The 16,295-nt window shown below is 35.6% G+C and overlaps 1 protein-coding gene across 2 annotated transcripts in view; it reads left to right on the top strand.

The window, feature by feature from the left end:
* The window catches only part of CFAP47 (cilia and flagella associated protein 47), a 429,253-nt gene that overhangs the window by 148,388 nt on the left and 264,570 nt on the right, over positions 1-16,295 (top strand). For both annotated transcript variants that reach the window (XM_077144877.1, XM_077144876.1), the window contains exon 27: positions 14,517-14,617. In XM_077144877.1, the coding sequence (XP_077000992.1) occupies positions 14,517-14,617 (101 nt within the window). The remainder of the gene's footprint in view (positions 1-14,516; positions 14,618-16,295) is intronic.

Here is a 16,295-nt window from a genome sequence, read left to right as displayed (position 1 = left end):
ATCTCCTAGCTCACTTCTCTTCCAGGTTCCGTTGATATCGAGCTTCTGGCACCTCGCTCTGTGGCTTTTTATCTCTCTGTCTGAATACTGCTTATAAAGAGCTCTAATAATAGTATTAAGACCCATCCTGATTGAGTTGGTCCACACCTTAACTGAAGTAACTGCATAAGAAAATCCTACTTACAATGGGTTCATACCCATAAGAAGGTATTCAATTTAAGAATACATTTTTCTGGGGTATATACAGCTCCAAACTATCATAACCTTCAATACCTCTTTTTCTTTTTAACTTTGTATTGTATAGAATAACATATATACAAAGGAAAAAGAAATTAAAAAAGCAATAGTTTTCAAAGCACTCTTCAACAAGTAGTTACAGGACAGATCCTAGAGTTTGTCATGGAGTACCATACGATCCTCTCAGATTTTTCCTTCTAGCTGCTCCAGAATATAAGAGGCTAAAAGGCTTAAATATTATTTTTATCACCACAATCAAGTATTTTTCTTTCTTTTTTTGTGAAAAATATCATGTATACAAAAAAGCAATGAATTTCAAAGCTCAGCACCACAATTAGTTGTAGACAAATTTCAGCGTTTGTCATGAATTGCAGTTCCACAATTTTAGGTTTTTAGTTTTAGCTGCTCTAAGATACTGGAGACTAAAAGAGATACCAATTTAATGATTCAGCAATCATAGTCATTTGTTAAATCCTATCTTCTATGTATAACTCCACCATCAACTTCAATCTTTCTATCCCTCTACTTAGGGGTATTTGGGTTATGGCCATTCTAGTTTTTTCATGTTGGAAGGGTCTGTCACTAATATTGGATAGGAAGATGGAACTATCTGATGTTCTAGAGAGGTTGGGCACTCTAGGTTTCAGGACTTATCTGGTTCAGGGACCCATCTGGAGGTTATAAATTTCTGAAAAGTTATACTAGTGCATGGAACCTTGTGGAATCTTATATATTGCCCTAGGTGTTCTTTAAGATTGGCTGGAATGGTCCTGGTTAGCATTTGACAGGCTATGATAGGTAGCAATATGTAACTGAAGCTTGTGTAAGAGCAACCTCCAGAATAGCCTCTCAATTCTATTTGAACTCTCTCTGCCACTGATACTTTATTAGGTACACATCTTTTCCCCCATTTTGGTCAGAATGAAATTGTTGATCCCATAGTCTCTGGGAGTCATCTCCCACATTGCCAGGGAGACCTTCACCTCTGGATGTCATGTCATGTCCCACGTAGAGGGGGAGGGCAATGATTTCACTTGCAGAGTTGGGCTTAGAGAGAGTGAGGCTACATCTGAGCAACAAAAGAGGCCCTCCACAAGTACCTCTCAGGCATACCTATAAGTAGGCTAAGCTTCTCCACCACCTACATAAGCTTCACAAGAGTAAGCCTCACGATCAAGGTCATAACCTCTTGATTAGGGTGTCCCTAAAGTTTGACACAGTATCAGGGGATATCCTGATGGTAAAGTTTAATAGTTGCATATTTTTTCTCCCGTCCCTCAAGGAACTTTGCCAATACTTTTTGATTATCTGTTTAATATAGTCTAGGATGGATCCAGGTATTTCAGTATGCTATACAGGATTAAAGCCTTTCATTCTTATTCTGGGCTCCCTATGCTTCAACTGTTCAAATGAGCTATACAGATAGGTTGAGTTAGATTATGTGCTACAGAAAATTTAGGTTTCAGACCAAATAAAACTTTCTGCCTTTGGTCTCAAAGAGTACGTGTGGTTCTAAAATATAGACATTGTCTTCCTTACCTCTGTGTTCTGAATTACTTTAACCCCAACCTGATTGGCTTCCTTCTTGTATCTAAATATCAGATTATTATATATTATAATATATAATAATGCATATATATATGTAAAACAGCCTCTCAAAATATAGAAATAATAATTACCACTCTAGACTAAATGCGTCTACTATAAAAGCTTACAATCTAGGCCCCTGATTTCTTGTAGGCATTTTCTAAAGGAGGCTATTCCATTGTTGTTCTTTTGTTTCTGACTTATTTTGCCTCACCAAATGTCCCACACATTCATTCACATCATTGCTTGCCTCACGACTTCATTCTTTTTGTGTAGAAGCATAACATTTGTTTGTAAGTATACACCATCATTCACAAAACTACTTCTCAGTCAGTGCATCCTTCAGCCACCTGCATTCATCAGGGATCATGTAGAGGGCCCAAAGTCCACAGTCCAACAGCACTCTCAATTTTAGATAATTTCATTGTTTCCAAGAGAAAGAAAACCAATAAACACACCCTCTCCAAATAAGAAATCTAAATCTCCTCTTAACTCTTGTCCTTCCCCCATTATTTACCTCTGCTGTTGCTGTGGTAGTGCTGATGGTTTCCATTTAAACATAGCCCATAGCATGCAATAGCAGTTTTCCTCCTGTACCCTGGACTTAAAAACTCATTGTACATGAATCATACGTTTGAAGTAGTTCTTGCAAGAACTAATTTATATGTCTAGTCCTAATCAGTGGGACACGTAGTTCTATACAACCCCTTTCAATCTTGTTCATCTTCATTATTTTAATATTACTTATAGACCCATTAGAGAACTACTTTCACTTCTATCTATTCCCTTACATTGGAGTTCAACCTCATTAGCTAACCATTCACCCATCTCTAGCTTCTCTGCATCTCTAAGTCCGCTATATTCTGTATTATTAGCTTCTGATTTTACTTTTACCATGGTCATAAAAGTGGAATCATACAGTATCTATACTTCTGTGTCTGACTTATTTTACTCAACATTATGTCCTCAAGGCTCATCCATCTTGTCATGTGCTTCAGGACGTCATTTCATCTTACTGCTGCATAATATTCTATCATATGTATATACCACATTTTGTTAATCCATTCATCTCTTAATGGGCTTTTGGTTTGTTTCCATCTTTTGGTGATTGTTAATAATGCTGCTACGGGCATTGGCATGCAAATGTCTGTTTGTGTCGTCGCTTTCAGCTCTTCTTGGTATATGCCAAGTAGCGCTATTGCTGGGTCATAGGGCAACTCGGTATTTAGTTTCCTAAGGAACCCCCAAACAGCCATCCATAGTGGTTGCACCATTATACATTCCCACCAGCAGTGAGTGCTTAAGTGTCCCAATTTCTCCACATCCTCTCCAACATTTATAGTTTCCTGTTTGTTTAATAGCAACCATTCTTATAAGTGTAAGGTGGTATCTCATTGTAGCCTTGATCTGCATTTCCCTTATAGCCAATCAAAATGAATATCTCTTTTTGTGCTTTTGAGTCATCTGTATTTGCTCTTCAGAAAAAGGCCTATTTATATATTTAGCCCATTTTGTAATTGGATTGTTTGTTCTTTCAATACCTCTTTAAAAAAAAAAAAAAATGTATGGCCCTACTGACACCTTGATTTCAGATTTCTGGTCTCCATAATTGTAGCAAATACACTTCTGTTGTTTTAAGCCACACAGTTTTTTTGTGCTTTGTTATGGTATCTCTGGGAAAATAAAGCATCTCCACATCCCAATATTAAGCACAGCACCGAGAAAAATATTTCATGAAATGCACATCTGATCACATCCCTCTCCTGCCTGTTCTTTCATTCATTCATTCATCCAACATTTGAGTGCCCTCATTGTGTGCCTGGCTCTGAGTGATGGGAGTACAGCAGAGAAGGAGAAAGAGAGGGTATCTGCCCAAATAACTTACAGTCTGCTGGTGGAGAGTGAAGTTAAGCAATAAAGACATAATTATTAACATAGGCACAGAGTGTAAGTGCTGGAAAAGAAACATTCAGCATGTCCTGGGAGTATGTAATGGGGAGACTTTGCATGAGAAGTATGAATAAGTATTGTTAAGGGCAGGGAAATAAAACATTGCAGACAGAGGGAATAGCAGGTGTGAAAGTCCCATGGTTCAGGGAGTGGGAGGTCAGAGAGAGAGAAACATTGGGGGAACCAGGGAAGATGGAGGGAGATGAGTTTGAATATAATATTAAGTGGGACATACTTATATTTTAAAAATTCAAATATTGAATGGGACATATGCATACTAAATTTTTTAAGTAAATAAATGTATCATCTACTTGCATTAAGTTTGTTCCCAGTTGATAAAATCTCATTTTTTAATATTATACCGAATCACTTGTCATTAGGCATTAAAATATTACTTATAAATTATGAGTAATATGTGGCATTAGTCAGTGGGAACATGCAGAAATGTAGCAGAAGAAATTTCCAAACTAAATGTTGAAAAATGCAGTCTGGCTGCTCCTTGAAGCTTATAGTAAAATGAAAGAGGAAAGAGATAAGTTGAGAGCTGAACTCCTGGGTACAAAGAAGACAGAAATTGGTGTTTTGGAAAATTCTGGGCTTACAGAAAGTGAGACCCTAGTGAATAAGGCCTCATGTGATGATTTATCCAGCATGAAAGTAGTCAGCTATTACAGAACAAGCAAGGATTGTAGAGAGTTATCCAGAAAGGATTTGTGGAAAGTCCTTTTGTCTGATGGGCGTGATCCCAATGTATTGCATAGAAAACCAACAAGAGCATTGTGGGGCCTGTATAAACAGAAGCACTGCTACTCTGGACTAAAACGGACAGACAAAGTGAAGGAGAAATGTCTTCAGAGTCAGAACTATGGAGGCAAAGGTCTGAAGCCAGGAAACCTCAGGTCAGGAGAGTGGACCGGCCTAGCCATGTGAAGAGCATGAGTTTGCCCTGGAAACAGAGGGTGGACCTCCTGCTTCAGTACTCAGGAAGTACTCAGGCCTTGAGAGGGTGAAGCATCTAAACTAGGGATTGTGGGGACCCTGGCTGCCACCACGCTGTTCTGGATGGGTTGAGCACATGCCCAAGAAATGGCAGAGATCCCGGATGCTGCCCTAATGTATGGAGAGAGTGGAGCTGAAAACAAGTGCCCCCCCCCCCCAATTAACCCCAGTGTTGCAACACATCCCAGCATTTGGAGAGAGACCAAGGCTGCTGCACATGCCCTTGAAATGGGAGGGTTTGTAACTAAAGCCCTGAGTATAAATGACTCTCAGACTGTGAAATCTAATGGACTTTGCTATGCAGGATTTCAGAACTGTCTGGGTCAAATGGCCCCTGTGCTCCTTCCAATTTCTCCATTTGGAAATGGAAACATGTATCCTATACTGTTGTCTCTTTGTATGTTGGCAGCAGATAACTTACTCTGATTTTCACAGGTCCAGAGCCAGAGGAGAATTTTTAACTTAGGAGAGACGATGCCTGTAACTAACTTTGATGAGATTTTGTACTGGTTTTAACTTTATATTGTTACTGAAAATGTTTTAATGCTTTTGTGATATTGTGATGGAGTGAATGTATTTTTTATGTGGTAAAAACATGTTTGGGGAGGTCCAGAGGATGGAATGTGCTGGTTTGAAAATGTTATGTACCCCAGAAAAGCCATGTTTTAATCTTGATTCAATCTTGTGGAGGCAGCTCTTTCTTTTAATCCTGATTCAGTAATTGCTGCTGGAAACTTTTGAATAGATTATCTCCATGGACATATGACACACCTAATCTTGGTTGTAACTTTTGATTAGATGGAGATGTGACCCCATCCATTCCAGATAGGTCTTGATTAGTTTATCAGTGGCTTTTAAAGGGGAAACATTTTTGAGAAACGATGTAAATGACAGAGCCCACAGAAACTTCAGAGCGGACCTGACAGAAATGCTAACCCTTGAAGAACAGAGACAAAGATATTTGGAGATGCTTGGAGCCCAGCAGATCTCACCATGAGATGTTTAGCAAGCCAGAACCTGGAGAGAGTCAAGGGAAGCCAAGAAATGAAAGCCTGTCCCAGAGAAGCAAAGTGAGGAACCCCCACAGGAACAGAGACTGAAACCAACAGAGCCCAGGAGCAAGGGACCAGCAGATGCCAGCCATGTCACTGCCCAGCTCACAGAGGTGTTCTTGACATATCAGCCTTACTTGAGTGAAGGTAACCTCTTGTTTGTGCCTTAATTTGGACACTTTCACTTCCTTAGAACTGTAAACTTGTAATTTATTAAATTCCCCTTTTTAAAACCCATTCCAGTTGTGGTATATTACATATGGGCAGCTAGCAAACTAATACACTCCCCAACACAACCCTTTATTGTTAGTGAAACTCTAAATTTTACCAGTGAATTTATTGAAATGAACATGCAAATTGATTTTTTTTTACACTTATTCTGATACCTCTCATCCCACCCTCATTCAATTATTATCTTGACAGTGGTTTACCTTCAGGTTAATTATGTTTTAAGGGTTTTGTTTTCCAGTTTAAAATCCAGCAGCAAATGTTTGCTCCATAATCTTAATGATGTAATCCCTATAACTGTGAGAGTCAATTTCCAAATGCATTTTGTAGCCAGTACATGGGTGTTTGTAGACTTTGGAATCTGATCATAGCTTAGGCCTTGCCAGACATTGTACTTTCCTTTTACTATTAATAATGTCTACAGAAAGAAGCATCTACAGAAGGAAGTTGAATTCATTTCTCCTCTGCTGAAATGCAGAAATAAAGTTTAAAATGCTACTTTTGGTCTTGCAGTGACACCCGTCTTCCTTGCACCCTAAATGATCTTCATCTCAGTTTTTCATAAGCCATTGAGACCATGGTATGCTCTATTGTAGGCACACTCAAGCTACGAGCAGTGGTTTTACCATTTTCAACTACTGCAAACTCTTTTAAACTTCAAACCATATATTATACTAGACCCTCTAAATGGAAGTACTTATATTTTGCTATTTGTTGTTTCCAGAAACGTATGAGCAAAAGTTTCTCTAAATTCTGCCACACTTTAAAATGAATTTCATTTTATTAACTTAGAGCATGGACTGATGTGTATGATCAAGTTTAAAAATGTGTTAGGTAAATTATTTATCAGGGTGATTGCTGTGCATAAAGACTGGTAGAATTTCTACTGCTTCTCAGGTTTCTCCTGTGGCAGTGTTCAAAGCCCAGTGATTGGGAGCCATTTTCATAGATGATGGAAACCTATGAGTAGATTTAACATTCCAAGTTTGTTACTGAGTTTGAGGTATTTCAAAGCACAACTATGCCTTCTTTTATTATGCTTATTTTAAAAACTTGCTGAGATTTTCATGGAGGTAAAATGAAAATAACCTGTAACAATTATTCAACCTATGTTTTGGATGGCTCATAGCTGTCTTCTAAAGTAAAGCATTACAACTTTCTAGGAATGGTTTAATGAAAATGAACTTACTGTTTTATAAAAATTCATGTCATCGTAGGGGAAGTTTCGGCTTTTGGTTCCAGCAGGTTGTAAACGTTGACTGATATAATGTATTTAATAGCTAGTGCTTCTTCTTTAAGTACTTGAATACTAACAATTAAGGAGGAAGAGTGCAAACAACAGAACAGCTAATGGTTCATATAACATAGTAATAATTTTTTAACTTAGTTTCATTAGGCATAATACAGCTTATCACATTACTGAGCACAGTACCATATTTAGCAGTTCTTCTCTTTCAGGGTTAAGGAAGTGCCATTTACTCTGTTAAAGTTAATCTGTATTTGTATTAGAATAAAGCTTAAATTATTTCCATGTATATTTTTGGAATAATATCAATTTATATATATATTCATGAAGATTTAAAAGAAACAAACATATGGTTTATAAATTTATAGTGTACACGTATCAATCATACAAATATATGTGTATAAAAATAATTTTTGCAAACATAAACATATTAAGGAGTTAGTAAGGTTTACTTTTTCCCCAATTCCTTTCCCCCAAAAACATTTCAAACTGCAGTAACAATATAATTATAATGTTTCCCAAAAATACTATATAAAATATTAATATTTCATTAATGATAGATAATAATTTAAAAGTATGAAAATAGACCCTAAAGAGAGATATTCAGGCTTTCAAAAATGATTTAAGATTGCAGGATTATTTTTAGATTTTTGGATGGATTACATTACAAATGAAATGAATTTTGTGAAAATAATTAAGTTATTATAATGCTCAGAAGAGCAGATGTAATAACTCTAGTTTAAAATCCTCCACTTAAGAAACGATTTTTGAAAAACAAAGGGCAAGAGCTACATTATGATCAGGGATCTTTTGAGTCTGTTTTGATCTATTAAAAATAAAAAAAAATAAAAACCTTAGGTCTTTGTTATTCATTATCAAAATGACTTATGTTGTCCTCATTTATGATGGAGACATCCTTGCATGTTGCAACATTATGGATGAGCTCTACTGTTAAAAAAATTCATCACAGCTTCAGAACTACAATTCTTATTCCATGATTTGCCTAACTAATATAAATCTACCTATAGTAAACATTAAGTAATTAAGGAAACATACAATACAACCATTTTCATGTGTCAAGTAAAGTTGCATATGGATAATTTTATTTCCAGTTTTTGAAATGAGGTACATTGTGGATAAGCTGTTTTAAAAAGGTTGAGCTAGGAAGCTTGTTTTGTATAACTACTTACCCTAAAACAAGAACAACCATTCACAGTCTTTCCTTTGATTTTAAGTCTTTACTTTAATACTAGCTGCGTTGTAATAAAGGCTTGTTTTGAATGTTGATGCTAATGGTAGTGGATTTCACAATGAAAAGTATTTCCAAAGGGCTGACCCAGCTTTTTATATTCTCTTTCTCTTATTTCTCAATTTATTCAGCCCTGCAAGTGGAAATTTAGAGTAATAATAAAAGCAATTACAAAAATAAACTTTTCTTTTAACCCTCCGCAGTCACTACCTATTTTGCCAACGTGTAATTTTTAATCTAGTTGCCTTGTGGAGAAAGCATTGGATAGATAACGATATTAAGACAAGAGAGACTTTTTTCTAGAAACCACACACTGTAACCATGTCCCCTTCTCTTGCTTTGTCCCTCTCTTTATAAACTGAAGCCTTATTCAGTAGCACTTATTTTAACATGCAATATCTCTTTTTAGATAGTGCAGATAGAAGCAGAACTTTAGTTATAAGGAAAAACATATAAATAATACCATTATATTTTTGAAGTGTTGGCATACTGTTGATAGGCCATCACAGAACTTAATTTGTCATTGGAAAGTGATAAAGTGACCATAATTACCAGGTCATTTATCGTAGACATTTAACATGAAGCTTCAAAGTTTCGTACTTAAAATAATTTGGGAAAATAAGGAAAAGGACCTTTTATCTTCATGTATGATAGCAAAATACTTGTGGATGTGTGATTAGAGTGCTAATTAGTCACCAGTTAATGACCAAAATGATAAATGATGAGAATCTTCACTTCTTATTTAATGTATTATAAATGTACATCCTGTCATTTATTTTCAAAACTGTGGTTCAATGAAATACAATTTTCATTTTATGTTTTATTCTCTACTGTAGACATAAATATTTTTTTTGACTGACTTTTCTTTTTTCATTTAATTTCTTTGTTGGTTTTACCTTGTATATCAATCACATAGTGAGTTCTATCCCAGCATCCAGTACGTCAAATAGCATTAAGTCAGTAATGGCTGGGTAGAGGTATATGGTGTACGTGTGTACACGTTATTCATGCACGCACTTTGTGGTGTACATCAGACTGAGAAACACTGAGAGGCCAAACCTTATGAAATTGCCAATAACATAGGTTAAACATGTTAAATAGTTGCAATTTCATTTAATTCAACACAATATTTAGAGATTCTCATCATGCCCATGGACTTAGCACAGATCTAAGTAAGGTCAGTGACACTTTAGGAATATCTTGTTCCTTAATGGATAGTATTCAAGAGCATCATTTTTTTTATAACAGCAAATAGAGGTAATTCCAATAGATGATCATGCAAATATTGAAATACAAGTGAGGGAGAGTTAGTTCATGATAAAGAAACTTTTGAGTTTGAGTCAATAAAATGATAAAACTCTAGAACTTTACTATTGATTCACAGAATGATTTATCATGCTCTCAGAAGTGACTGAGTCATTCATGTGTGTTGCAATATCAAAGATTTTTACTTGAATTTAACTGATATATTCATTTCAAAAAATATTAGGAAATTACATATTTCTTTGGGTTAACTTATGCAAACATTACAAAAATATTTCCAAGTATCAATTACTTTTATAGATAGATAAAATAGCTGCTTATTCTAAGTACATCAGAATTTTCATAGCAGTACTGTAAAATGGCTCATTAATTTATATAGATTTAGAATTTGATTCAGAAATTAGGTGTTCTGGTGTGATCACAGATACATAAAAATCCTCATATTTCATTAGTTAATTTTCATGAGGCAAAACTCTAGTATTATTGGAGTTCTAAATTCTATATCCCCATATTCCTTTCTTTCTGAGTTTCAAAGAACAAGAGTATCCACACAGAGAAAACATAGGCTTTATGATAATGTCTTTTTACAATCAAGATATTAGAAGTAATATTTCAGCAGTGAATCAGTATCATTTACTGTGTACCCATTTGTGCTTGAAGTCAACCAATTCTTGTAATAGAATACTCAACCTATGTTAACCAAGCAGAGGATACTACCAGCTACCTGACACCAGTTGAGAAAGATCAATAAGAAGAATAACAGTGAGATCAGGGAAAGTCACAATCTAAGAGGGCTCTGCTAATGTCACATTCATACCTGGTGGACTGGAAGCAGTTTGTGCATGCCCTGGAATGAAGTGTAGAATGGGCTTCTGAAGTATCGGTCTCTGGTTGAACATGGGGCGGATATGTACACACCCTGAATTCTAAAAGTGCTTCCCAAGCAAAACACACTTCCAATAGCAAAGGATGAAATTCTTACTGGATCTGGGGGCTTAAAGATAATCTCTGACTAATCAGAAACTAATACCTGAGCTATGCTGACCCAGGGTTGACCTCCAGGAAGCTAGGCTTAAAAATAAAAAGAAAAGAAGAAAATTCTGAGTAGGGTCATCAGAAATTCCTCATTATGAGGAGAACAGATATCGTATAATTGGCTCAACAAAGTTACTAAACAAAATCCCTGCATGTATAAGGTGCACAGACACACACACACATCCATATATGCATACATATATACATATATTCTAAAACTTATAGCTTTCAACAACTGCAAAAATTAAGAGGCATGCAAGGAAACAGGAAAATATAACACATAATCCTGAAAAAAATCAGGTAATAGAAACTAATTTTGAAAAGGCCCAGATTTTTGACTTAGAAGAAAAAGACTTCAAAGCACGTATTATGTGTATCAAAGAGCAAGAGGAAATCATGTTTAAAGACTTAAAGGAATGCCTGATGGTGTTTACTCATTAAAGATCATCAATAAAGAAAAAAATATATATATAAAAATGGAAAGTTTTAGTTGAAAAGTGCAATAACAAATAAAAAATTGGAGGAGCTTACCAATAGTTGGGAGGTAACAGAATGTGCTGGTTTGAAAGGATGCATGCCTCCTAGAAAAGCCATGTTTTAATCAAAATCCCATTTCATAAAGGTGGAATAATCCCTGTTCAATACTGTATGTTTGAAACTGTAATCAGATCATCTCCCTGGATGATGTGATTTAGTCAAGAGTGGCTGTTAAACTGGATTAGGGGACGACATGTCTCCACCCATTTCGGTGGGTCTTGATTGGTTTACTGGAGTCCTATAAAGAGGAAACATTTGGGAGAATAGAAGATTCGGAGAGAACAGAGAATGCTGCAGCACCACAAAGCAGAGAGCCCATGAGCCAGTGACCTTTGGAGATGAAGAAAGAAAATGCCTCCCAGAGAGCTTCATGAAACCAGAAGCCAGGAGAGAAAACTAGCAGATGACACCATATTCACCACGTGCCCTTCCAGCTGAGAGAGAAGCCCTGACTGTGTTTGCCCTGTGCCTTCCCAGATAAAAGAGAGACTCTGAACATCATCGGCCTTCTTGAACCAAGGCCTCTTTCCCTGGATGCCTTAGACTGGACATTTCTATAGACTTGTTTTAACTGGGACATTTTCTCAGCCTTAGAACTGTAAACTAGCAACTTATTAAATTCCCCTTGAAAAAAGCCATTCTGTTTCTGGTATATTGCATTCCGGTGGCTAGCAAACCAGAACACAGAATAAAAAAAAAAAAATCAGTAAACTTGATTAGTGATTATCCAATTTGAAAATTGAAGGAAAATGAATAGACTTTCATTAAAAAATGAGATACCATTAAGCACTTCAATGTATATTTAATTGGAATACCAGAAGCATAAAATATATAAAATGATCAGAAACTTCCCAGTTTTGATGATTAATATGTACACATCCAAGAAATTCAATAAATTCCAAACAGGATAATCAACAAGGGTTCCACACACAGGCATGCTATAATCAAATCATTTTCAAGCCAAACTTAAAGTGAAAATCTTGAAAATTCGAATAGAAAAATGAAGCAAAAGTAAGATTAAAAGCAAACATCAGAAAAATGAATAAAAGAAAGCATTGGGATAATCAATTTAGTGTTAAAAAATTTTTGTCTAATAAGAGAGTTATATCCAGCAAAACAATCTTTCAGAAATGAAGACAATGTACATTTATTCAAGACAGTCCAATTTAAAAAGAGAGACATAATTATTTTCTAGGAGACTAAGAGACTTGCCTAACATAAAATACTTAAGAAATATCTTCAAGATAAAAGGAAATGACACAAGAAGCAAATTTCAAAATGTGAATTTAAACACACTCCCCTCTTCACTCCCCCACCCAATTAAAACAAAAACACCAACCAGCATAAACAATTATGTAGGTAATTATAAAATGCACTACGCTATTATATATTTCTTCTCCTATCTTCTCTCTTATATTTTTTATTAGAACATTTGTAAGTTTATGGGAAAATCATGCAGAAAGTACAGAGCTCCCATATGCCCCCCCCCAAACACAGTTTATCTATTAACATTTTGTATTGATATGGCACCTTTGCTACAGTTGTCTTCCTATGTTCGCTTACTTTTTAAAAAACGCTTGTGTAAAACACTATTTTTAAGATTGTATGGTTAGGCCAATAACATATAGAGATATATTATTTGGTCAATAATATCACAAAGGAGGATGGAAGAAATGAAGATATATTAGAGTAAGAAAATGACATGATATGTTACGTTTAATCCACAGAAAGAAAAGGTGAGAAACAGATATGATAATAAAAAGCTAATAGAAGAAACTATATATTTTTCTCCTCTCTTCTCATATCTTCTTTAAAAGACCTATGATTTTGTAAAGCAACAACTATAACATTATTTTAAAGTTTGTGACTCATGTAGACATAATATGTACGACAGTAAAGAAAAGGAATGGAGTTGTATTGGAGCAAAGTTTCATAAATTACTGGAATTAAATTAGTATAAATTTGAAGTAGATATTGATAATTTCAGATGTGTATTATAATCCCCAGACAACCAGTAAACAAGTTACTCAAAAACAGAGTTAAAAAATCATAGAATAATTAACATGGTATGCTACATAAGATTCCATTAAATATGGAAGAAAGCAGCAAAGGAAGATGAAAAAGAAAAAAATAAGACACAGAGCATTAAAAATAACAAAAGGCAAATGTGAATCCAAACATATTAATATCATGGATTAAACAATTCAATCAAAAGGCATAAATTAGACTAGATTTACAAAATCCTACCATATGCTGTCAACAAGGGACACTATAGATTCAAAGACATAAATGGATTGAAAGTAAAAGGGCGTAAAAACTTACATTGTACTAAAAGCAACCATAAGAAAGGTAGAGTCATTCATGACTGGTAAAACTATTAATACAATCTTACAATAAGTTAGAGTATGCAGGTTGTGGAAGTTAGTAGTTCTTTCTACTTGTTGAATAACTTTTGAGGTATTGCTTTCAGTTTAAGACATTTAAAGATGGGCAAACACAAAAGATGTCATCTAAAGAAGTGATAGAAATATGTGAAAGATTTGGAGGCCATGCAAAGGTCAAGGAAAGAATCCTTGAGCCTTTTAAATGTTTGAAATCTAAAGAAGAGAAACTTTAGAGAAGATAAAATAACTATTTAAGTACTTGAAGGACCCTTATGGGAGTCAGATTGTAACTTTGTTCTGTGTTGCCCTGGAAAAGAGCTTCCCAGGTTACACCACTCAACATGTCGAAGGCTCTATACCTGAGAAGTGAGTGTTACCTTTCTGGTAGTGTAATCCAAGGATAGATGCCATTTGTAAGGAAGTCTGTAGAAGAGGAATGTGGTAAATTAACTCTAAGACTCCTTCATCTCTAAAATTGTCTGAAATGTGTTTGTGAACCTATACAATTATAACCTGTCTTCTAAAGCGAACATGGTAATGAAATTTACAGTCTTTATTAAAAGCTTTAAAAGTGAAGATGTTTAAACCCTTCAAATATATGGCAGGTGGTTTACAATGTTTGAAAGAATCAATGATGAATAATTTATGTCTTGACTATGAAAGGCATCTAGTATACTTAACAAATATTTCTTTGTATTTGCTGCATCTGAAAATTTTATGTTCATGAAATTTAATGTTTACACTTTTAGGTTTTCACTTCCAGTTACAGCAACAGCCGACAACTGCATTCTTACTATTTACCCATATATGGCAAATTATCTTGATAACCAAAAAATTATTTTGAAGACAGGTAAGTTATATATGACTGTTTTTTCTCTAACATTCACTTTATATATTCTTGTTTTCCAAGGTCAACATCTAGAAATAAAGTGAATTTAAAATTAACAGATGTTTATTAAATTCTTGCATTTTCAAGTACTGAGAGTAAGATGTGACAGTGCCTCTTAACTCCTCAAATTGACAATCTAATGAAAAGCACATAGATGCAACTAATACAAATGAGATTGATTAAGAGCCCTATATATGAGCCGATTGAAAATGTTGGACATGGTGAGGCTTGTGTGGATCTTAATGCTGATGTAGGGGGTCAGGGATGACTTCATAGAAGAGTTGACATTTGTGATAGAGCTTGACAAATGACCTTGAACAAGATGATTTGAGCAAAGTACAATATAACAAAAGCATGGAGGTGTGGTGGGAGACATAAGACAGAAAATGAGGGTAAGTACCATATCATTGAGCCTTTTATTTTGTAAAAGAAGAACCTTCTGTGGCTTTCGAGCATTCAGTGATTTAGAAAGGCTGTAGTTGGTGGGATGAATATGGATTCTCCTGGGATAGAGAGCAGTCAGTAAACCAGCTGGGAGGTGCTGCAGGGTATTTTGTAAGAGAAAATAAGAACAATAGGAGAAAAACTGGTTAGGTGGGGGTGAATTTAAATGTAGTTCAGAGGGGAGCATGAGGACTTTCAATGCTGATCTGTAGGTCTCTGTATTTCAAACCAGTTTTCTCCAAATCTCTACACTTACTTCCTCATATATTTATCATTCTCATGGAATTGATTCTGCCTTAGTCTCAGGGGCATGACCTTTTCTCTTACTTTTCAGCATATATAGCGCCATCAAGTGGGAATGCTCTGAACTTCCAAATACCAAACATGCATCAGAATCCATCATCTTTCCTTTCGTAACTTTCACGAACCCAGGAGACAAGACTTTCTCTTGCCTTAAGCCATTCCTTTTCCTGAAATCCATTACCTAGGGACCTCACTTCATCAACCAACTTTGCTCACTCTTGCCTTCTATTTCTTCCTCTTGGCTGCTTTTGAGGAATGTCCTGGTGAGTAGATAGGGAGGAAAGAGGAGTTTTTATGGACATGCTCAGTCCCAAGGGGAAGAAAGGGAGAATTTGGACTATATATGCCTAGTTTATTCTTTCTAAATTTACCAGTCAGATAAGTCGCTTCACTCCCCAGGGAAAGAGAGGAAAGGAGCAGAACAACCCAGTTAGAGTACCTTCTCTCCCTCCATCGGGAAGAAAATGTCAGGGGTGGGAAAGAAGCTTTCTTCCATATGCTTCTCTTGCTTGATTTCTGAGCAGCATTTGAAACTGTTAACTATTCTCTCTCTTTTCAAACTGTTTCTGGAATTCCACATTCCTTGCATCCATGGGTCAGTTCTCACCTCTCAGATTTTTCCTTGGAGAATCTTTCGTGGGTTCCACTTCCTCTACTTGTCCTTTTCTTTTGAAACTTTCCCATCTGCCCAAACAGAAACCCTACATCCATTGTGAATTTGCTCACTCCACCATTCCCCCTGCCTGATGTCCCTGTCAACTTTTATTCTATTCTGTTGTCTCTATGAATTTGTATAACCTCTGATATTTTCTTTATATACCCTAGGCCATAAATTTAACATCCTAAGTCTGTAACACTCTCCTTTGCTTAGATACCAAACTAACTTCAATGG

The sequence above is a fragment of the Tamandua tetradactyla genome, chromosome X (assembly GCF_023851605.1).
Source record: "Tamandua tetradactyla isolate mTamTet1 chromosome X, mTamTet1.pri, whole genome shotgun sequence".
In the NCBI taxonomy this organism is placed as follows: Eukaryota; Metazoa; Chordata; class Mammalia; order Pilosa; family Myrmecophagidae; genus Tamandua; species Tamandua tetradactyla.
The sequence above is the reverse complement of the archived record's forward strand: the minus strand, read 5'-3'. Positions and strand labels throughout refer to the sequence as shown.